General features: G+C 38.8%; 1 protein-coding gene across 1 annotated transcript in view; it reads left to right on the forward strand.

Moving 5' to 3' along the window:
- The window catches only part of rpl29 (ribosomal protein L29), a 68779-nt gene that overhangs the window by 25833 nt on the left and 17275 nt on the right, over positions 1-25671 (forward strand). The window contains exons 2-3 of the mRNA XM_061938352.2: positions 11792-11914; positions 12004-12047. Of these exons, the coding sequence (XP_061794336.2) occupies positions 11792-11914; positions 12004-12047 (167 nt within the window). The remainder of the gene's footprint in view (positions 1-11791; positions 11915-12003; positions 12048-25671) is intronic.

Here is a 25671-nt window from a genome sequence, read left to right on the forward strand (position 1 = left end):
TCGGTTTGAACCGTATGCAAGCGAAACCGACGAAAACGACACGACAGCCAGCGACACGGGAGAAAGCGAGGACGAATTTGGCGATCGTCTTCTAACCAACGATTGGTATGTGTTTGTTTGGCATTAAAGGAAACTAACAACTATGAACTAGGTTTACAGCATATGAAATACATTTGGCAACAACATGCACTTTGAGAGTGCAGACAGCCCAGTTTTCATCAATTAATATATTCTGTAGACATACCCTCATCCGCTCTCTTTTCCTGGGGGTCTGGCGGCAGTTTTCTTTGACTTTATCGTTGGAAATGCATCTGCTTTTACTATTGCAGGATATCCACACATTCTTGCCATCTCTGTCGTAGCATAGCTTTCGTCGGTAAAGTGTGCGGAACAAACGTCCAATTTCTTGCCACTTTCGCATCTTTGGGCCACTGGTGCAACTTGAATCCGTCCCTTTTTGTGTTGTTACACCCTCCGACAACACACCGACGAGGCATGATGTCTCCAAGGTACGGAAAACAGTCGAAAAAACGGAAAATAACAGAGCTGATTTGACTCTGTGTTTGTAATGTGTTTGAGAAAATGGCGGATTGCTTCCCGATTGTGATTGCTCAGAGAGCGAATAATAGAAAGGCGTTTAATTCGCCAAAATTCACCCATTTATAGTTCGGAAATCGGTTTAAAATATATATTGTCTTTTTTCTGCAACATCAAGGTATACAGGTAAAAGCCAGTAAATTAGAATATTTTGAAAAACTTGATTTATTTCAGTAATTGCATTCAAAAGGTGTAACTTGTACATTATATTTATTCATTGCACACAGACTGATGCATTCAAATGTTTATTTCATTTAATTTTGATGATTTGAAGTGGCAACAAATGAAAATCCAAAATTCCGTGTGTCACAAAATTAGAATATTACTTAAGGCTAATACAAAAAAGGGATTTTTAGAAATGTTGGCCAACTGAAAAGTATGAAAATGAAAAATATGAGCATGTACAATACTCAATACTTGGTTGGAGCTCCTTTTGCCTCAATTACTGCATTAATGCGGCGTGGCATGGAGTCGATGAGTTTCTGGCACTGCTCAGGTGTTATGAGAGCCCAGGTTGCTCTGATAGTGGCCTTAAACTCTTCTGCGTTTTTGGGTCTGGCATTCTGCATCTTCCTTTTCACAATACCCCACAGATTTTCTATGGGGCTAAGGTCAGGGGAGTTGGCGGGCCAATTTAGAACAGAAATACCATGGTCCGTAAACCAGGCACGGGTAGATTTTGCGCTGTGTGCAGGCGCCAAGTCCTGTTGGAACTTGAAATCTCCATCTCCATAGAGCAGGTCAGCAGCAGGAAGCATGAAGTGCTCTAAAACTTGCTGGTAGACGGCTGCGTTGACCCTGGATCTCAGGAAACAGAGTGGACCGACACCAGCAGATGACATGGCACCCCAAACCATCACTGATGGTGGAAACTTTACACTAGACTTCAGGCAACGTGGATCCTGTGCCTCTCCTGTCTTCCTCCAGACTCTGGGACCTCGATTTCCAAAGGAAATGCAAAATTTGCTTTCGTCAGAAAACATGACTTTGGACCACTCAGCAGCAGTCCAGCTCTTTTTTTCCTTAGCCCAGGTGAGACGCTTTGCGCGCTGTTTCTTGGTCAGCAGTGGCTTGACACGAGGTATGCGGCAGTTGAAACCCATGTCTTTCAATCGTCTCTTGGTGGTGGATCTTGAAGCACTGACTCCAGCAGCTGTCCACTCCTTCTGAATCTCCCCCACATTTTTGAATGGGTTTTTTTTCACAATCTTGACCAGGGCGCGGTGATCCCTATCGCTTGTACACTTTTTCTGACCACAGTTTTTCCTTCCCTTTGCCTCTCCATTAATGTGTTTGGACACAGAGCTCTGAGAACAGCCAGCCTCTTCAGCAATAACCTTTTGTGTCTTTCCCTCCTTGTGCAATGTGTCGATGGTTGCCTTTTGGACAGCTGTCAAATCTGAAGTCTTCCCCATGTTTGTGTAGGCTTCAGAACTGGACTGAGAGACCATTTAAAGCCCTTTGCAGGTGTTTTGAGTTAATCAGCTGATTAGTTTGTGGCACCAGGTGTCTTCAAAATTTAACCCTTACACAATATTCTAATTTTGTGACACACGGAATTTTGGATTTTCATTTGTTGCCACTTCAAATCATCAAAATTAAATGAAATAAACATTTGAATGCATCAGTCTGTGTGCAATGAATAAATATAATGTACAAGTTACACCTTTTGAATGCAATTACTGAAATAAATCAAGTTTTTCAAAATATTCTAATTTACTGGCTTTTACCTGTATATTGACGCTTTCATAGGTCTGGTGATAATGTTCCCCTTTAAAAAAATCTCACGTACCCCTTGGCATACCTTCAAGTACCCCCATTTGAGAACCACTGATCTACGTCACATCAGGGACAAAGCAGAGTGGGCTGGGTTTAATTTGAGAGCAGCCAGCCCGAAACGTATGTGTCAGAAACATGTGGAAGCAGATTTTTACGTGATAATATATCACATTGTAGGTGTTTATTACACTTTTGCATTCATATTTTGTTGTTTTTTTACATTTTTGTTGTGTTTTGCTTGATTGTAAAAGACACACAACTATCAAGGAGCTGGTCTGAGACGTAAAAGAGGAGCGACGTTCATATGTTGTGTTTTATTGTTCATAGTTAATATTGTAAATCCCACTTTCTTTATTTTCATGTACATTTTGGGTGTCCCATTGCGTAAAACAATTGTAAAATTCCATTCCGTTTTGTTGAGGTGTCTTTTATAACGTTTTTAGAACTCTATCGGACATTGTGACTTTTGGTATTGGTGTTCCTGGAAAAAAGGGACCCAAACACACATACTGTACAGCAGATTGTTATAGCTAAAAGTGTATATGTCAGACACATTTTTTTCTCTCAATGTGGCCCCGAGTCAAAATATGTGCCCACCTCTGATTTGGACCACAAGCTATTGTTGAAAATTACTTGGACTTTTACACATGGAAAAATAAATTTGCGCAGTAAAACAAAAACTTTTATTTAACTCATCCTTTAATGACAATTGATGGAAGCAGTTTGCAGTACACTATTATCACCCAGTGGTGTTTTATAGGTATATTCCTGTGTGGAATTATAAAGATTATGCCTAAAATTAGCATGGGTATTTATTAGGGATGTCCGATAATATCGGACCGCCGATATTATCGGCCGATAAATGCTTTGAAAAGTAGTATCGGAAATTATGGGTATCGGCTTCAAGATTATCGGTTTCCAAAAGTAAAATTTGTGACTTTCTAAAATGCCGCTGTGTACACAGACGCAGGAAGATGTACAGAGCGCCAATTAATCCTTGAAGGCGCTGCCTTTGCGTGCCGGCCCAGTCACATAATATCTACGGTTTGACACACGCACTCGCGAATGCAAGCATACTTGATCAACAGCCATACAGGTCACACTGAGGGTGGCCGTATAAACAACTTTAACATTGTTACAAATATGTGCCACATTGTAAACCCATAACAACCAAGAATGACAAACAAACCCGCACCGTAACACAACATAAACACAACAGAACAAATACCCAGAACCCCTTGCAGATGCTTGTTTTCATTCAGAAAAATCTACCTCTCACACGTGATGACAAGGAGAAATATAATTAGCCCACTCTTTGAGCTTCATCTGTTGCCGGACTGAGTGAAGCTGTTTTATTTATGTTTTGTGCCTTTTTTCCCCCATGCACTTTAAAGGATGGCTGTGTTTTCTACTAGTCTAGACTGAAGCAGTTGTATTAATGTTCATGCACATTTAAGGATGGCTGTGTTATCTACTAGTCTGGACTGAATCAGTTTTTTTTATTTTTGTGCCTTTCTTGTTTTTATTTGCACACTTTTGTTACTCATACAAATACGATACATTAAGACATACTTGCCAACCCTCCCGAATTTTCCGGGAGACTCCCGAAATTCAGCGCCCCTCCCAAAACCCTCCCGGGACAAATATTCTCCCGAAAATCTCCCGATTTTCAGCCGGAGCTGGAGGCCACGCCCCCTCCACCTCCATGCGGACCTGAGTGAGGACAGCCTTTTTTCACGATGGGAGGACAACAGGGTGACAAGAACTAAATCATCCAGACTAGAGATAAATTGTATTATTATGTTTATCTTACCTAAAAATACATATATTTATTAATTAAAAAAAAAAAAAAAGTTCACTATATTTTGCTAAAAACATCAAAATTAATTGTATTTTTATTTGTATTTTTTCTGACTCCTTATTACATCCAGCCATAGAATTATACATTAAAATAAACATATTTGAAATAATTAATTTTAAATTATTATAATAATTCATCTAAAATGACCATATTTAATTATTCAAATAATTGCTTGTTTATCAACAACTTTAGCATTTTATTCATTACATTTTGAAGCTCTCAGAAGCCAAGTTATGTTATATTCCTTAATATTTATTTATGCAAGTTTGAAGTATCAATTATCTAAACACAGTTTTGTTTGCATATTTTTAGGATATATATATATATATATATATATATATATATATATATATATATATATATATATATATATATATGTATATGTATGTATGAAATACTTGGTGAATTCTAGCTGTCAATATACTCCTCCCCTCTTAACCACGCCCCCAACCACGCCCACCCCCCAACCTCCCGAAATCGGAGGTCTCAAGGTTGGCAAGTATGCGTTAAGAACAGGGCAGGTTGAGCCCAGTTTATAGTATACTCCGTACTGAAGCTGTGTGCCTTCATTGTTTTTGGAGCTGTTGTTTTGAGGCATGTTTAAAAAAAAAAAAAAAGCACTTTGTGAAAGTCAAAGTACAGTGTTTCACATAGTTGTAGTGGGTATCAGGATTATTTCAGGTAGAGCATGTCCCACATTCCAAGCTGCTGTTTTGAGGCATGTTAAAAAAATAATGCACTTTGTGACTTCAATAATTAATATGGCACTGCCATGTTGGCACTTTTTTCCATAAATTGAGTTGATTTATTTTGAAAAACCTTGTTACATTGTTTAATGCATCCAGCGGGGCATCACAACAAAATTAGGCATAATAATGTGTTAACTCCACGACTGTATATATCGGTATCGGTTGATATCGGAATCGGTAATTAAGAGTTGGACAATATCGGATATCGGCAAAAAAGCCATTATCGGACATCCCTAGTATTTATCAATATGATCACATGTGTAAAAAAATAGGCATTGTGTTCTTTGTCTTTTCCACTTGGTACATTTTGTACTGAGTAGCCAGGACAGAGATGTGGGATTCACTAAGCTCTTGTAAGATTTGCTAAGGTCGGGAAAATCCATCTTCTCACTGATCGGCCGCCAAAATTAGCAACCAGCCCTGTGTTGATAGTTGCTGTGATTATTTTGTGCCATTGTTTATTACTCGAGCCCCGCCTCCGCCTGCAACTTCACCCTGGACCAAATGAGCGGAAAGGGTTAATGACTGATGATCGGGGTCTGCTCGTAGTTCCTGGCAGACGGCCCCCCGCCAAGATGATGTCATGCTTTCGCCTATCGATCGGGCGCTCTCTCTCTTTTGTTTTCTCTCGCTCCCCCCGTACGTTGACCTCATCAGGTCCATCATCAGCAACCAGATGCTGCCGCTAAAACAATAAAAGTCCCATCCAGAGAGGCATGAAAACACGTCGTCATCACACGGATCGATCATTTTCAGTTAGAGCCACGGAGGCGGCGTTCGGCGGAGGCTGCGGAGAGTCGGGTTACATTTAAAGTGCAGCAGAGAATCGATGGTTTGTAGAAGCTTTGGCAGACTCCTCGTTCTCTTTTTCCCCTCTCGCGGGATCCGAAGCACACGAGGCAGCGAATTGCACAAAAACAACAGATTGAGTTTCACTTTCAACAAGCATTACGCACCTCATCACTTTTAACAAAGTACAAGCATGCAAAAAAACACCAAAAACTAAAAGTCTGTGTTTTTACTTGAAGTTTGCCTTTGTATTGACATGAAGTCAATATTCTGTTTTCTACAACCATGTCTTAAAGGCCTACTGAAACCCACTACTACCGACCACGCAGTCTGATAGTTTATATATCAATGATGAAATCTTAACATTGCAACACATGCCAATACGGCCGGGTTAGCTTACTAAAGTGCAATTTTAAATTTTGCGTGAAATATCCTGCTGAAAACGTCTCGGTATGATGACGTCAGCGCGTGACGTCACGGATTGTAGAGGACATTTTGGGACAGCATGGTGGCCAGCTATTAAATCGTCTGTTTTCATCGCAAAATTCCACAGTATTCTGGACATCTGTGTTGGTGAATCTTTTGCAATTTGTTCAATGAACAATGGAGACAGCAAAAAAGAAAGCTGTAGGTGGGAAGCGGTGTATTGCGGGCGGCTGCAGCAACACAAACACAGCCGGTGTTTCATTGTTTACATTCCCGGAAGATGACAGTCAAGCTTTACCATTGGCCTGTGGAGAACTGGGACAACAGAGACTCTTACCAGGAGGACTTTGAGTTGGAATGCGCAGACGCGGTACCGTGAGTACGCATGCAGCTGCGGCTTCCAAACATTTGATCGCTTGCCCGTACGTGCGTGCCGCTATGTGCATGTCACGTACGTAACTTTGGGGACTTTGGGGAAACATATGTGCTGTATGAACTTTGGGGAGGTGAACGGTACTTTGGGCTGTGGGATTGAGTGTGTTGTGCAGGTGTTTTGAGTTGTATCGGCGGGTTGTATGGACGGGAGGGGGGAGGTGTTTTTTATGCGGGATTAATTTGTGGCATATTAAATATAGGCCTGGTTGTGTTGTGGCTAATAGAGTATATATATGTCTCGTGTTTATTTACTGTTTTAGTCATTCACAGCTGAATATCAGGTCCCACCCGCCTCTTACAGCATCTTCCCTATCTGAATCGCTCCCACTGCCCTCTAGTCCTTCACTCTCACTTTCCTCATCCACAAATCTTTCATCCTCGCTCAAATTAATGGGGAAATCGTCGCTTTCTCGGTCCGAATCGCTCTCACTGCTGGTGGCCATGATTGTGAACAATGTGCGGATGTGAGGAGCTCCACAACCTGTGACGTCACGCGCATATCGTCTGCTACTTCCGGTACAGGCAAGGCTTTTTTATCAGCGACCAAAAGTTGCGAATTTTATCGTCGATGTTCTCTACTAAATCCTTTCAGCAAAAATATGGCAATATCGCGAAATGATCAAGTGTGACACATAGAATGGACCTGCTATCCCCGTTTAAATAAGAAAATTGCATTTCAGTAGGCCTTTAAAGCACCATTTTGTCACAGTACTTGTGGCGCCTCATGTGGGCGGTGGTGTAAACGCTGGACTTTAGGGATTTATGCTGCTGATTCCGAGCGATCATCTGTGAGTGAGATTGGCCGATACCAATATCGATCACCTGTATTAACTGTACATTTTTCCATTTATCTACAAAACCCAAAATCATGTTGTGTAAATGGTAAATAAAAACAGAATACAATGATTTGCAAATCCTTTTCAACTTATATTCAATTGAATAGACTGCAAAGACAAGATCAAACTGGTAAACTTTGTAATTTTTTGCAGATATTAGCTCATTTGGAATTTCATGCCTGCAACATGTTTCAAAAAAGCTGAGAGAGTTGAGGAATGCTCATTAAACACATCCCACAGGTGAAAATGATAATTGGGAACAGGTGGGTGCCATGATTGGGTATAAAAGCAGCTTCCACGAAATGCTCAGTCATCACCACTTTGTGAACAAATAAGGCCCGAAAACCAACATTAAAATGCCCGTGACCTTAAATCCGTCAGGTGGTACTGCATCAAAAACCGACATCAGTGTGTATAGGATATCACCACATGGGCTCAGGAACACTTCAGAAAATCACTGTCAGTAACGACAGTTTGTCGCTACATCTGTAAGTGAAAGTTAAAACTCTACTATGCAAAGCCAAAGCCATTCATCAACAACATCCGAGCTAATCTCAGATGGACTGATGAAAAGTGGAAAAGTGTTCTGTGGTCAGACGAGTCCACATTTCACATTGTTTTTGGAAACTGTGGATGTTGTGTCCTCTGGACTAAAGAGGAAAAGAACCATCCGGATTGTTATAGGCGCAAAGTTGAAAAGCCAGCATCTGTGATGGTATGGGGGTGTCTTAGTGCCCAAGACATGGGCAACTTACACATCTGTGAAGGCAACATTAATGCTGAAAGGTACATACAGGTTTTGGAGCAACATATGTTGCCATCCAAGCAACGTTATCATGGACGCCCCTGCTTATTTCAGCAAGACAATGCCAAGCAACGTGTTACAACAACGTGGCTTCGTAGTAAAAGAGTGCGGGTACTAGACTGGCCAGACATGTCTCCCATTGAAAATGTGTGGTGCATTATGAAGCCTAAAATACCACAAAAGAGACCCCGTACTGTCGAACAACTTAAGCTGTACATCAAGCAAGAATGGGAAATAATTCCTTCTGAAAAGCTTCAACAATTGATTTTATCAGTTCCCAAACGTTTACTGAGTGTTGTTAAAAGGAAAGGCCATGTAACACAGTGGTAAAAATGCCCCTGTGACAACTTTTTTGCAATGTGTTGCTGCCATTAAATTATAAGTTAATGATTATTTGCAACAAAAAAATAAATAAATTAAATGTCTAGTCATTGCAGTCTATTCAATTGAATATTGTTCAAAAGGATTTGCTAATCATTATATTCTGTTTTTATTTACGAATTACACAATGTGCCAACTTCACTGGTTTTGGGTTTTGTATGGTGAGTGCTATTGACAGCACAATATTAAAAGGACAACTGCACTTTTTTGGAATTTTGCTTATCTCCATGATCATTATGAAAGACCAGAAGTCGAAAATATAAATTTTTTATGCATTCGAAATATTAAACAGCCAGTGGGAGCTCCACTATTCCACCCATAAAACTTGATAAATAACCATTCAAAAAGCGCCAACAATACTCCATTTACATTTCATGACTTGAATATTAACCAAGTATTAGTGATATTGTTATTATAAGCGCTAACGCAGACAAACTATTTATAGCGGCGCCGCGATCACTTCCATGTGCCGCTATGTTTACGTCATCGAGTGGTCTGCTGCTTCCTCGTTTCCTTGCTCCCTGTAAATGTATTCTAGATTATACATCATGCCTCTCACCCGAAAATTAGTTGGTTAAGGATATAATCCGACAAGTTCGGACAATTTGACAGCCATTTTGGACCTGGAACTGGCGAGAACGGCTCAAAAAGTGCTTATATTCTAAATGGGAATATATGAACATCCTAGCAGTCAGCATCCTAATGGCAGCAGACCTTTCACAGTAAGGGATGTTTTATTATGTTTGTTAGTTCTCATAAAGTCTGCAGTGAGTAATAATCAGCGATGAAGAAATTAATTAATTTTGAAAATTGTGGCCAAACAGCTAAATTTTTGTTTCATCTGACCACAGAACTTTCCTCCAGAAGGTCTTTTCTTTGTCCATGTGATGTCTGATGAAACAAAAATGGAGCTGTTTGGCCACAATACCCAGCAATATGTTTGGAGGAGAAAAGGTGAGGCCTTTAATCCCAGGAACACCATTCCTACCATCAAGCATGGTGGTGGTAGTATTATGCTCTGGGCCTGTTTTGCTGCCAAAGGAACTGGTGCTTTACAGAGAGTAAATGGGACAATGAAAAAGGAGGATTACCTCCAAATTCTTCAGGACAACCTAAAATCATCAGCCCGGAGGTTTTTGTCTTGGGCACAGTTGGGTGTTCCAACAGGACAATGACCCCAAACACATGTCAAAAGTGGTAAAGGAATAGCTAAATCAGGCTAGAATTAAGGTTTTAGAATGGCCTTCCCAAAGTCCTGACTTAAACGTGTGGACAATGCTGAAGAAACAAGTCCATGTCAGAAAACCAACACATTTAGCTGAACTGCACCAATTTTGTCAAGAGGAGTGGTCAAAAATTCAAGCAGAAGCTTGTGGATGGCTACCAAAAGCGCCTTATTGCAGTGAAACTTGCCAAGGGACATGTGACCAAATATTAACATTGCTGTATGTATACTTTTGACCCAGCAGAGTTGTAGAAAGTATTGGAAATTCAAGACAGCCATGACATTATGTTCTTTACAAGTGTATGTAAACTTTTGACCATGACTGTATGTACTGACATCATGTATATAAAACCCTAATGGAGGTGTTTGGATGTTTTTTAAGGGCTCTATCGGCATAATTTAATGGCTCCCATAGGCTTCATTGTAAGCAGACTTTTGATGGAATTTATTTAATATTTAGAATGCATTTTTAAAAATCCATTCGTCGTCATGTCTTTCAAAATGATTGTGAACGATAGGCAAAATTACCAAAAAAGTGCAGTTCACCTTCAAGATACAAGGAAATGCAGTTTATTTTCCGTGATGGAGGTGATTATTATGAGCTTAGAGCAGTGGTTCTTAACTTTGTTGGAGGTACCGAACCCCACCGGTTTCATATGCGCCTATACCGAACCATTTTTTAGTGAAAAAAAAAAAAAAAAAGTATTTCAAATTCAAGACAAAGTTATGTTTTTTTACTGGTGCACAAAATGAACCGTGCATGAACATCACTTTGTTCAAAGAACAACACAAACACAGTGCATGAACTCACAACAAACTACACACCTGCAAATCAGATGGAAAATTAGAGGGAAAATTGTTTGGGGGTATCCATAATACGCCGATAGGGAGAAGTTTTTATTTACACGATGAGTTTGGTGTGTTTCGACCTCCGCCGAAGCCCTGAGGCCGACTCACCGAACCCCTAGGGTTCGATCGAACCCAGGTTAAGAACCACTGCCTTAGAGGAACGCTCCACACAGTGTATAGAGATAGAAAATTAGCTGCTAGCTTTTTAACTGGTGTACTAAATATAAATAAAAAAACAGGTTCCTTATTTTTTTTAATTAGGTATATGTTTGAGCAAAACAGAGTAAAGAATACATAATAACTTCCTATCTCTGGTAGAGGACGTAAAACAAAAATGCTTTGCTTTGTTAACTCGAGTTTTGAGTACAATTGGAGCTTTCCTGACCTGATTGTGATCACAGCTACTGGACAGTCTGCTAACATATTTGATTTGAATTCTGGCCCGGGGGTGTTTCACTAGCAACCCAAAGCTATACGGTGATCCTGCCGTGAGAGTTTTAATAGATTTTAAGCCTTAAGATTTTCAAGCAAAGTGATCTCAAAGATCGGCTGACCCAGTTCTACAGGCGCAAAGTACGATTATTGTTGAAATAAACAAGATAGACATGCTGCTAGCTGTAAAAGCTAACAACCCCAACAACTTTCAGTTGGCTGCTTAGCAACTATGACATGCACAATACGGAACACAACTCCCACCTCGTAACGTCCGGGCTCACGAATGTGAGAAGGTGGATGTAAGCAATACAAAACCTACAATCAGATATCAGAGGTCTACAGTCAATTATAGAATGTTAACAATTAGATATTCGAGGTCTACAATCAAATGTAGAAAGTCTACAAGCACCGAATAACAAAGTCAGAAAGGATTTTTGTGACGATATAAGGACGTTCAAAGATGAAATGAAGATTCTCAGAGGACAGGACAGCACTGAGAAGGGAGTTGAAGGTCATGCAAAAGGAGAATGCTGCATTGTGCCGAGCAGCAAGATAACATCGTTCTGGAGAATATCAAAGAGGAGATGGATCAGTGTTCACAACAGAATTATATCATGATTGCAGGACTGTGCATCACATCCAGATCCTACGCCAGACCAGTTTACAACAGAGGAAAACCAGATGAAAATGGATGCTGCTTCGACGGAGCAACAAGTGGTCCAATTTCTGCAATCAAAGGATGTTGAGGTCTGTAACAACACCATCGACGCGTGCATTCCACTGAATGAAAGAAACAATACCACCGCGTCATTCATCATCGTAAAGCTCGCCAACAGGGAATCCAAAATGGCACTGCTGAAACTGGGAAAGAAGCTGAAAGGTAAATGCAACGCTGATATTGCCAAGAAAGCGCGCAACTTGATGTAGGAAGGGAAAATTCAGGGGATTCGTAGTGCGGACTGCAAAACTTTCATTATGTCATGATCCGTGGTCCGGATCATGTTTTGTTATGTTCTGTTAGTTTTAGACTCCACTAGTTCCTGTTTTTGTACACCCTTGTTTGTTTTAGTTACCATGGTTACTTATTATTTCCACCTGTCTCTGATTAGTGTTCACCCGCTCACCTGCTTCCCAAGCACTAATCAGATGGTTTATTTAAGCCTGCCTTTGCCGGTCATTCGGCCTGGCGTCATTGTTTGATTTGTGCAACCTGCTACGTAAGTTTTGTTTGTTTCGTGCCACAGTGAGTGAGTGTTCCTTGTCCATAGTCCATGCTAAATAGTAGCATTAGCTTTGAGTGCGACTCGTTTTCCATTTTTTGTACTACCGTATTTTTCGGAGTATAAGTCGCTCCGGAGTATAAGTCGCACAGGTCGAAAATGCATAATAAAGAAGGAAAAAAACATATATAAGTCGCACTGGAGTATAAGTCGCATTTTTTGGGGAAATGTATTTGATACAACCCAACACCAAGAATAGACATTTGAAAGGCAATTTAAAATAAATAAAGAATAGTGAACAACAGGCTGAATAAGTGCACGTTATATGAGGCATAAATAACCAACTGAGAACGTGCCTGGTTTGTTAACGTAACATATTATGGTAAGAGTCATTCAAATAACTATAACATATAGAACATGCTATACGTTTACCAAACAATCTATCACTCCTAATCGCCAAATCCCATGAAATCTTATACGTCTAGTCTCTTATGTGAATGAGCCAAATAATATTATTTGATATTTTACGGTAATGTGTTAATAATTTCACACATAAGTCGCTCCTGAGTATAAGTCGCACCCCCGGCCAAACTATGAAAAAAACTGCGACTTATAGTCCGAAAAATACGGTACTTTGATATTTTGAGGAATAAATCATGTTCCTACCTGAACGCTTTGTCCGCAGTTGTCCGTCTGCATTTCGGGGGAACGAACCCTGCAGTAAGCTGCGAAAACCCTGTCGTGACACATTAAGCTGAATGTAGGTCTAGAAACACGAGTACTTGTTGTCAAATATATTTTCACAAGCTTTTCGTGTCTTTCTCGCCCTCTCCGGGTCCGAAATGACTGTGAACGTGTACCAACTTGTCGGATTACCTACTCAGACGTCTCATGTCCAGGTGAGAGGCATGATTTATGATCGACAATAAACATACAAGGAGCAAGGAAGCGAGGAAGCAGCAGACCACTCGATGACGTAAACATAGATAGATAGATAGATAGATAGATAGATAGTATTTTATTGATTCCTTCAGGAGAGTTCCCTCAGGAAAATTAAAATAGGGACACAAGCTTGTCATCACGACGCCGCTATAAATAGTTTGTCTGCTTAAGCGCTTATAATAACAATATCACTACTACTTGGTTAATATTCAAGTCACGAAATGTAAATGGAGTATTTTTGACGCTTTTTGAATAGTTATTTATTGGATTTTATGGGCGAAATAGTGGAGATCCCATTGGCTCCCTTGTCAGCGTACTTTTATTTACATTTATTTAATATTTAGATTTCATTGAAAAAAAAAATCCATCCATCGTCTAGTCCTTCATAATGATTGTAACGATAGGTGAAATTAAAAAAAAAGTGCAGTTCCCCTTTAAGAAACAAATAAATGCAGTTTTTTTTTTCTGTAATGGAGGTGATTACCAAGTCATACCAAAGACTATAAAAATGGGACCCATTGCCACCCTGCTTGGCACTCAGCATCAAGGGTTGGAATTGGGGGTTAAATTACCAAAAAATTATTCCCGGGCGCGGCCACCGCTGCTGCTCACTGCTCCCCTCACCTCCCAGGGGGTGATCAAGAGTGATGGGTCAAATGCAGGGAATACTTTCCCCACACCTAGTGTGTGTGTGACAATCATTGGTACTTTAACTTTAACTTTAATTATTATGATCTTAGAGGAGCGGCTCCACACAGTGTATAGATAAACATAATTAGCTGCTGCCTTGTTAGCCGGTGGACTAAAAATATACAATATTAGACAAATGTTTGGTGCCCCCTATGCTTCATGGCGGCTATATATATATATATATATATATATATATATATATATATATATATATATATATATATATATATATTTTTTTTTTTTTTTTTTTATTGGAGTTTTTAGAAGGAACAAACAAAAGTAATTTAGAAAAAGATATTGACACTTGATAGAAAGAAAGAAATACAATTGTATTCCGTTCAAATGATGATGATAAATAAATAAATACAGATAAAACAAACATAATAATAATAATAATAATAATAATAATAATAATTAAAAAATGATTAAAAAAAGCATGCTTGTGAGAGCATACATATTCTTTGTAACCAAAATTTCTCAATTTTTACACGCGCACTTGTTTAAGGAAATTTCAAGTCAATATACAATAGAAGCCTTTATATGGTGTATTTGTTAAAGACATAAGGGCTCAGGCCACACTGTAGGACAGCATTAAATGTTCTTTATCTCCACCAGGAAGTGATGTAATCGTTGCCACCGGTATGTCTGTAAGCAAAATAACGTGAAGTGATTGGCATGTTTTTGTTCAACTTTCAGGAAACATGGTCAAGAAACAACTGATTAGATTTTGACTTTAGATTTTGGGCTTGGCCCTGGTGAATTTTTACTACCCCCGCTAGATGTTTTCGTAACGTGTATGCATGCGTCCCGCCTCCATCCATAGAGATAAAGACAATGGAGGACAGACAAGAGGCGAATTTTCCCTTTTGTTTCTTTAATTCCGCGCTCTCAGAGTTACCGTTTTTAGACTCCAAATGTTGAAATGATGTTTTGGACCAGGGGTGTCAAACTCAAATACAGAGTGGGCCAAAATTTAAAACTGAACAAAGCCGCGGGCCAAGGTTGAACAAATTAACCTTTTAATAGGTACCAAACAAGTTTTGCATTAAATATTGAACAAGCAAGGCTTATATAACTTTATAGTGACATGCAAAATCGAGTTTCAAATAATAATAATAATAATTAAAAAATATCAATGACATATCAAATACAATTTAATTAAAAATTTAATGCCTCTTTTCTATTTTCAGCCTTTTGAGGTAAATATGAACATGAACTTTTTCCACAGGCTAATAAATTTGAAAATAAAATAACAATGAATGAACCAACCATTCTGGACTTTAAACTGCTCAGTTTGCAACACACTGATCTAATCTGATGTGCCCAAGCCAGATACCTGCCATTTTTTCTTGGATGCTAGTTAATTAATGTCGGGGCTCAGGCTTTGAGCTGAGGCAACCTTCATTATCGAACGAAGGTGTTCATCAGTCATTATATCTCGTAGTCCACCCAGGACCGCAGTCTTGGGGGAGTGCCTCGGAGTATAAGTTGCACTGGAGTATAAGTCGCACCTGCCGAAAATGCATAATAAAGAAGAAAAAAAACATATATAAGTCGCACTGGAGTATAAGTCGCATTTTTTGGGGAAATGTATTTGATAAAACCCAACACCAAGAATAGACACTTGAAAGGCAATTTAAAATAAATAAAGAACAGTGAACAACAGGCTGAATAAGTGTACGTTATATGAGGCATAAATAACCAACTGAGAACGTGCCTGGTATGTTTACGTAACATATTAGGGTAAGAGTCATTCAAATAACTATAACATATAGAACATGCTATACGTTTACCAAACAATCTGTCACTCCTAATCGCTAAATCCCATGAAATCTTATACGTCTAGTCTCGTACGTGAATGAGCTAAATAATGTTATTTGATATTTTACGGTAATGTGTTAATAATTTCACACATAAGTCGCTCCTGAATATAAGTCGCACCCCCGGCCAAACTATGAAAAAAACTGCGACTTATAGTCCGAAAAATACGGTATACTAATACCGGTATATCGTACAACCCTAGAAGGTAAGAAAAGTTGCTTTTGTATAATATTGCGAAACAAAACGCCAGATATTATGTCTGCTAGTAGGTGCCATTCTGCGGTCCTTATACACACACCATAATAATACTCGTATGTTTAATGCGCTGACAATCCATCAAGCGGTGCGGCCTCATAGCTTACCGAAGTCAGATTTTTCAGCGCCGTGTGTAATGTTCTATATTTTCAATGGAACATATCAAGTTTTGGTGTTGTTTACTGGCGTCATCTTGCAGCCTACACGTATCTCTTATGTGTGACTGCCATCTGCTGGTCACACTTATCATTACACCATGTACCAAATAAAATCGATTCGAGGTCAGTAAGCACAACCAGAATTACGCCGTACATTAGGCGCACCGGCTTATAAGGCGCACTGTCGTTTTTTGAGAAAATCTAAAGATTTTAAATGCGCCTTACAGTCCGAAAAATAGGGTGTATCAATTGATAAGACAAATGTAGATAATACAGTGCTTGGCTTGTCTGCCTTCAGAGGCTATTTCACTTCACTTCTCCTCTCAGTGGCTTTTAGCTGAATGCTATATGTAGACTTGAATGGGAGGGATTTGCCAACACACACACACACACACACGCACACACGCACACACACACACACACACACACACACACACACACACACACACACACACACACACACACACACACATCCATAATGTATTACAGAGTGATCCGTGAGAGGGAGTATTAATTCCACTATAGCACCGCACTCACACTCACGCACACACACACACACCCACACACACACACCCTCACATACACTCATTCATTAATGGAATCACATGTCATCTTCACAGATCACTGGCTTTCACTCACTGCAGCTACTTCCTGCCTCCTCCTACCCCTCGTGTCACATGACATGGTCCACATGCTCCTCTCTATTATGTGTGTGTGTGTGTGTGTGTGTGCAGAATTGCGTGCGCTCGCTTCCGTGCATCAATCTCCTTGCTCGCCACCAAGGCCCCGCCCCTCCTCCTCACTGCCTTGCATCACATGGCCTCTGCAGAGGAGAACACGAGGCAAACCTTCTGGAGTTGATAGCCAGTTCAGACGTAAACAATCCACACACGTTTGAGCTTTTTTGGAGAGAATCCACACTTTAACCGACAAAGTTATTAACCCATTCCAGCCAACACGTGAATCCAAGGTCACAATCGAATAATACCCGATCAACTGGAATCCGGATCCGATCCAGATTGCATGGCTAGGAATATTACGCTCACACTGAATTAAAATAAAGTCATAACAATGTGAGGATTAGTGTTGTCCCGACACCAATATTTTGGTACCAGTACCGGTACCAAAATGTATTTTGATACTTTTCGATACTTTTCTAAATAAAGCGGACCACAAAAAATGGCATTATTGGCTTTATTTGAACAAAAAAAATCTTACGGTACATTAAACATATTTTTTCTTGTAATCGAATAAATAGTTTGTCCTTAAATAAAATAGTGAACATACAAGACAACTTGTCTTTTAGTAGTAAGTAAGCAAACAAAGGCTTCTAATTTATCTGCTGACGACATATTGTGTCATTTTCCATTCTATTATTTTGTCAAAATTTTAAAGGACAAGCTGTAAAAATTTATTATTAATCTATTTGTTCATTTACTGTTAATATCTGCTTACTTTCTCTTTTAACATGTTCTGTCTACACTTCTGTTAAAATGTAATAATCACTTATTCTTCTGTTGTTGGATACTTTACATTAGTTTTGGATGATACCACAAATTTGGGTATCGATCCGATACCAAGTAGTTACAGGATCATACATTAGTCATATTCAAAGTCCTCATGTGTCCAGGGACATATTTTCTAAGAATATAAACATAATATGAATTTAAAAAAAACATCTATCTTGTCGTTGCAGTCTATTCAATTGAATATAAGTTGAAAAGGATTTGCAAATCATTGTGTTTTGTTTTTATTTACCATTTACACAACATGCCAACTTCACTGGTTTTGGGGTTTGTATTACAATTATCACATTTTATCATTACTATTGTTATTATTATTATTATTTAATTTTCATACAAATAAAAAAATAACATCTCTTCACATTATCATAAAATTATGAGGGATTTATTTTTTTTCATAATGTTTGTCTTTTTAAATATTAACTTACATTTTGTAAGAAAACAATAAGGCAACATAAAATTATGGTAAAACTAGGCATTTTTCCTCTAAATTTCAAATGTATTTTTGTAAAATTTACAATTTTACTTGTAGAATTGTTGTATCGTAAAATCACTATTTATTGTCGGTAACACTAATTTAGTATGGGGAACATATTGACCATTAATTAGTTGCTTATTAACATGCAAATTAGTAACATATTGGCTCTTAATTAGTCATTATTAAGTACTTATTAATGCCTTATTCTGCATGGCCTTATTATACAACCAGTAAGCCAATAACTAAAAGTCTTAGTTAGTCCAAACCCAACCCTAACCCTAACCCTAACCTGTTAATAAGCAACTAATTAATGGTGAATATGTTCCCCATACTAAAGTGTTCCCTCATTGTCTATTACAATAACTTAATTCTTGCAAAAATAAATAAAAATAATTTAAAAAAAGAATCCTCCTTGATATTTGGATTTTTGTGGTATTCATGTGTACTTCAGATTCAGATTCAGAAGTACATTATTATATGGCTGGTGTTCCAATTTAGTAAAGTAGTGATGATCTAAAAGTCCAACTGGTTATCAGAGCGAGCACAATCAGGCCATCTAACTTCTATTGTGTAAGGACGTTGCAAAAGTAGGTCATGAAATAAGTAAGTGTTGAATTGCCTCACGTGAAATCGCCAGCAGTAGTTTGGATTTAATCAAAATAATCAAGATCATAATCACACATCAACTCCCTGATGAGTTTTTAACACCTCAAGCTCATTTTGGAGCAATTTAAAAAGTAAAATACGTTTAACTAGATGAGGCAATTCCTGAAGGAACTGCGAGTGAATGCTGGCAATGCTGAAGTTGAACTAGAATCCTGGAAAAAAAATTTTTAGAATTGTTGAAGTATAGCACACAATTCCCAAACAGGCTGAATATTTTAAAGTTGGAACAGTTTGAATCAGATGAAAAATGTGGGAGTTGTGGAACTTTGAAGAATGTCCCATTGATTTCAATGGGAATTTCAGAAAAATAGGGAATTTCGGAAAAAGTGGGAATTTTTTTGAAAATGGTAGAAAATGAGTTTGATATTGTTGATGTTGGAATTTTTCAAATCGGTCGAGAAATTTTGAAGTAGTAACACGTTGAATTGAGAAATGGTATTACGGAATTCCTGGAATTTTGGGAAAACTGGGAATTTTTCCAGTTAAAAATAAAACTGGTTTTTTGTCCTGATTAAGAGGAATGTTTTGACGGTGGAACGGTTGAAATGGGGTGAAAAATGTGAAAGGAGTAGTGGAATTTAAGGGTGGAAATAGGTGACCAAAAAATGGGAATTCCTGGAAATTTGTTGAATGTGGAAAAATTGTGGTTTGAATGTCCAGGGTGAGTTGAATGTGTTGGAGGTGGAATGGTTTGAATGGGTTGAAGAATGTTGAAATTGTGGAAGTTTGAAAAATGGCCAATTAATTTTGAATGGGGAAAATGCAAAAAAAAAAAGAAGAAGGAAATATGGGAAATCCGGGAATTTTTTTTTAGAATTGGTGAAGTAAAGCACACAATTCCTGAACAAGCTGAATATTTTGAAGTTGGAACAGTTGGAATCAAATGAAAAATGTGGGAATTGTGGAACTTTGAAGAATGTCCCATTGATTTCAATGGGAATTTCCAAAAAATGTGGGAAAAGCGGGAATTTTTTTGAAAATGGAAGAAAAAAAACTTGAATGAGTTGAAATGGTTGGTGTTGGATTTTTTCAAATCAGTCGAGAAATGTTGAAGTAGTAACATGTTGAATTCAGAAATGGTATTTCAGAATTCCTATGACTTCGGGAAAACCAGGAATTTTTCCAGTTCAAAAACAACTTTGTTTTTTGTCCTAATTAAGAGGAATGTTTTGACGGTGGAATGGTTGAAATGCGTTGAAAAATGTGGAAGGAATGGTAGCCAGAAAAAAAAAGTGGAAATAGGGCTTTGGAAAAGCAGGAATTCTGGAAAATCCTGGAATTTTTTTTAACTTGGGATATTTCAATTGCCAGAGTGGTGGAATGTGTTGAAGGTGGAATGGTTTGAATGGGTTGGAAAATGTGGAAATGGTGGAAGTTTGAAAAAATGGCCTTCATTTTAAATGGGAAAAATGTCCCGGAAAACCTTGAATTCTGGAAAATCTGGGAATTTCGGGAATTTGTCAAGGGAAAGCCCGTGATTCCCAAATAGGCTGAACAGTTTCAAGTTGGAACGGTTTGAATCGGATGAAAAATGTGGAAGGTAGAGAGCGCCAAAATCTGGAGAAGAAGAAGTAGAAGAATAAATAGATGCATTGTGGTGTAGAAAACCATATGTGTGGATGATCTTCCGTAGACTTCCTGGGCCACATCATCGAGAGGGGTAGCATCCGAGCCGACCCCTAGAAGGTCAAGGCAGTGGTGGAGTGGCCTCACTAACCGCCCGTACTAAACTGAGGAGATTCCTAGGCTTTGCTGGATTTTACCGTCGATTCATACTCAACTTCAGTATAAAATCTCAGCAACACGCTGTAATATTTTACTGAGATCATTTAGGACCAAAACCCTTAAAACAAGTAAAACACTCTAACATAAAATCTGCTTAGTGAGAAGAGTTATCTTATCAGACAGAAAATAAGCAAATATCACCCTTATTTGAGATATTTAATCTTACTTAGATTTCAGTTTTTGCAGTGCAGGGTCAGTGTGTACCAAGACGGGAGCAGAACTGAAGCTCCTCTTGAGGCTCTGGAATGCCCTGTCTGCCTCCTTCTTCCAAATGAAAGCTGTAATGGTAAGTAAAACATGCTTGAAACGAGAATATCAACTGATGCAAAGCTGTGTCATTAACACTCACAAGTACAAAACTACAAACCCCGTTTCCATATGAGTTGGGAAATTGTGTTAGATGTAAATATAAACGAAATACAATGATTTGCTAATCATTTTCAACCCATATTCAGTTGAATATGCTACAAAGACAACATATTTGATGTTCAAACTGATAAACGTTTTTTTTTTGTTGCAAATAATCATTCACTTTAGAATTTGATGCCAGCAACACGTGACAAAGAAGTTGGGAAAGGTGGCAATAAATCCTGATAAAGTTGAGGAATGCTCATCAAACACTTATTTGGAACATCCCACAGGTGTGCAGGCTAATTGGGAACAGGTGGGTGCCATGATTGGGTATAAAAACAGATTTCCAAAAAATGCTCAGTCTTTCACAAGAAAGGATGGGGCGAGGTACACCCCTTTGTCCACAACTGCATGAGCAAATAGTCAAACAGTTTAAGAACAACGTTTCTCAAAGTGCAATTGCAAGAAATTTAGATATTTCAACATCTACGGTCCGTAATATCATTAAAAGGTTCAGAGAATCTGGAGAAATCACTCCACGTAAGCGGCATGGCCGGAAACCAACATTGAATGACAGTGACCTTCGATCCCTCAGACGGCACTGTATCAAAAACCGACATCAATCTCTAAAGGATATCACCACATGGGCTCAGGAACACTTCAGAAAACCACTGCCACTAAATACAGTTCGTCGCTACATCTGTAAGTGCAAGTTAAAACTCTACTATGCAAAGCGAAAGCCATTTATCAACAACACCCAGAAACGCCGCCGGCTTCTCTGGGCCCGAGATCATCTAAGATGGACTCATGCAAAGTGGAAAAGTGTTCTGTGGTCTGACGAGTCCACATTTCAAATTGTTTTTGGAAATATTCGACATCGTGTCATCCGGACCAAAGGGGAAGAGAACCATCCAGACTGTTATCGACGCAAAGTTCAAAAGCCAGCATCTGTGATGGTATGGGGGTGCATTAGTGCCCAAAGCATGGGTAACTTACACATCTGTGAAGGCACCATTAATGCTGAAAGGTACATACAGGTTTTGGAACAAAATATGCTGCCATCTAAGCGCCGTCTTTTTCATGGACGCCCCTGCTTATTTCAGCAAGACAATGCCAAGCCACATTCAGCACGTGTTACAACAGCGTGGCTTCGTAAAAAAAAGAGTGTAGTCCAGACCTGTCTCCCATCGAAAATGTGTGGCGCATTATGAAGCGTAAAATACGACAGCGGAGACCCCGGACTGTTGAACGACTGAAGCTCTACATAAAACAGGAATGGGAAAGAATTCCACTTTCAAAGCTTCAACAATTAGTTTCCTCAGTTCCCAATCCTTTATTGAGTGTTGTTAAAAGAAAAGGTGATGTAACACAGTGGTGAACATGCCCTTTCCCAACTACGTTGGCACGTGTTGCAGCCATGAAATTCTAAGTTAATTATTATTTCCAAAAAAAACAAAACAAAGTTTATGAGTTTGAACATCAAATATCTTTTGTCTTTGTAGTGCATTCAATTGAATATGGGTCGAAAAGGATTTGCAAATCATTGTATTCCGTTTATATGTACATCTAACACAATTTCCCAACTCATATGGAAACGGGGTTTGTATATAATTGGTACAAAGGTGTGCAAGGATATTTCACATGTCTTTACTGTGTATATAATTGAACAGTGTTTATGTTGTGTACAAGGTGTATTTATAATATGTTGTGCAAAGGAAATTTCATAATTTTTGGAAGCTCATCTTTTATTTGACATTGTTTATAGGGTTAGGCGCAATAAGTGTTCAACTTCAGCCTAAACCCTTTCGGTCTGCAACATTTCCAATTTATGAATGAAATTGTTTGTTTATGTTGTTGACCACTGACCGAAGAAATAATAAATTAACTAATAATCTTATATATGTGCAAGCAAAGGCTCGTTTTGGTATTAGTTATGTTGACAACCGCTTATGTCAACATCATTGTATTTGCTTTTTTGGCATGAATGATGACTTGAAGCAGGTTTTCGCTGTACAGGAAAGCTCATTTGATGGCGTCCAAGGGCAGTGTGGAAAAGTGTCTGCAGGGTGGTCAATGTAGCCTGGGACTGTGTTAAGTGGGACATTTGGAGGATGAATACTTGTGCCTGGGACTCACGTCTTCAACGGTTAAGATACGAGACAACGACCAAGAAAGCGCAATCATTTTGCTGCTTTTTCTATTGTTCGTTATGTTCCAATCTGCTCAGACAGACCTTTTTGTCACACGTTGTACCGCAGCAGTCTTTCCAACGGCGACGCGTGTCAGCCTGACCTCCAGTCCTCCATTTAGAAAATAAACTTTTCAAAAGCGCGCTGTGCATGCACGCCTGAAAATAGCTTTATTATATTCTCATGGCAATGTGTGCTCTCTTTTTATTGTGGTGTATTTTTGTTCACGTGAAAGCAAAACACTAACACGTGTTGCGTAACAGGCGAGTGGGTTTAAAAATACACGGCGAGTGGCAAGTTGAAGCCATTGTGTGTGTTTGTGCGTGTGTTTGCGTGGGTGTCTTGTGAGAACGTGTTAGTGTGTGTTCTGTATGTGTAATTAATAGAAAACCCAAAACCGGTGAAGTTGGCATGTTGTGTAAATGGTAAATAAAAACAGAATACAATGATTTGCAAATCCTTTTTAACTTATATTCAATTAAATAGACTGCAAAGACAAGATACTTAACGTTTGAACTGAGAAACTACTTTTTTTTTTGCAAATAATCATGAACTTAGAATTTAATGGCAGCAACACATTACCAAAAAGTTGGCACAGGGGCATTTTTACCACTGTGTTACATGGCCTTTCCTTTTAACAACACTCAGTAAATGTTTGGGAACTGAGGAGACCAATTTTTGAAGCTTTTCATTTGGAATTCTTTCCCATCCTTGCTTGATGTACAGCTTAAGTTGTTCAACAGTCCGGGATCTCCATTGTGATATTTTAGGCTTCATAATGTGCTACACGTTTTCAATGGGAGACAGGTCTGGACTACAGGCAGGCCAGTCTAGTACCCACACTCTTTTACTACAAAGCCACGCTGTTGTAACACGTGGCTTGGTATTGTCTTGCTGAAATAAGCAGGGGCGTCCATGAAAATAACATTGCTTGGATGGCAACATATGTTGCTCCAAAACCTGTATGTACCTTTCAGCATTAATGGTGCCTTCACAGATGTATAAGTTACCCATGCCTTGGGCACTAATACACCCCCATACCATTGCAACTGCTGGCTTTTGAACTGCGCCTATAACACACCGGATGGTTCTTTTCCTCTTTGGTCTGGAGGACACGACGTTCACAGTTTCCAAAAACAATTTGAAATGTGGACTCGTCAGACCACAGAACACTTTTCCACTTTGCATCAGTCCATCTTAGATGAGCTCAGGCCGAGCGAAGCCGGTAGCATTTCTGGGTGTTGTTGATAAATGGCTTTTGCTTTGCATAATAGAGTTTTAACTTGCACTTACAGATGTAGCAACAAACTGTAGTTACTGACAGAGGTTTTCTGAAATGTTCCTGAGCCCATGTGGTGATATCCTTGACACACTGATGTCGCTTTTTGATGCAGTACCGCCTGAGGGATCCAAGGTTCCTAATATCATCGCTTACGTGCAGTGATTTCTCCAGATTCTCTGAACTTTTTGATGATATTCCGGACCGTAGATGGTGAAATCCCTAAATTATTTGCAATAGCTGGTTGAGAAATGTTGTTCTTAAACTGTTGGACAATTTCTCACGCATTTGTTCACAAAGTGGTGACCCTCGCCCCGTCCTTGTTTGTGAATGACTGAGCATTTCATGGAAGCTGCTTTTATACCCAATCATGGCACCCACCTGTTCCCAATTATCCTGTTCACCAGTGGGATGTTCCAAATAAGGGTTTGATGAGCATTCCTCAACTTTATCAGTCTTTCTTGCCACTTGTGCCAGCTTTTTTGCAACATTTGGCACGCAGTAAATTCCAAATGAGCTAATATTTGCAAAAAATAACAACGTTTTCCAGTTCGAACATTAAGTATCTTGTCTTTGCAGTCTATTCAATTGGTTATAGGTTGAAAAGGATTTGCAAATCATTGTATTCTGTTTTTATTTACCATTTACACAACGTGCCAACTTCACTGGTTTTGGGTTTTGTATAAATGTAATGTAGTAACAAGCACATTCATATTAACATGTAATATTTAAGTATTTACGTATTTTAAGCTTACATATTAATTTCAGAGACTCATCATAACGTTCACTTTTCCCTTTAAAGTCAACAACACTATTGCTCATGACAGACTTCTGGAGAGAAATAACAAAGACTACATATGGACAAATGATGATCCAGAACCTTATAATTTTGAGCCTGAATATACCGAGGATAAGCTACAAGTTAGCTAAACAGATCCAGATTTAGTGAAACACTTAGCATCATGTAGCAGTATTGCTAACTGCTAAACAAGATATACAAACTATATGAGCATAAGTAAACAATCACTTAGAGTACAATGTCTGCTCTCAATGGATGAAGAATGAATCACAATCTTCACGCAGGTTTAAAAAAAAAAAAAAAAAAAAAAGTGCCAGAAACAAGCAACTTATTTTCAAGTATAAGTTG

Source organism: Nerophis lumbriciformis, linkage group LG03, assembly GCF_033978685.3.
Source record: "Nerophis lumbriciformis linkage group LG03, RoL_Nlum_v2.1, whole genome shotgun sequence".
Classification (NCBI taxonomy): domain Eukaryota; kingdom Metazoa; phylum Chordata; class Actinopteri; order Syngnathiformes; family Syngnathidae; genus Nerophis; species Nerophis lumbriciformis.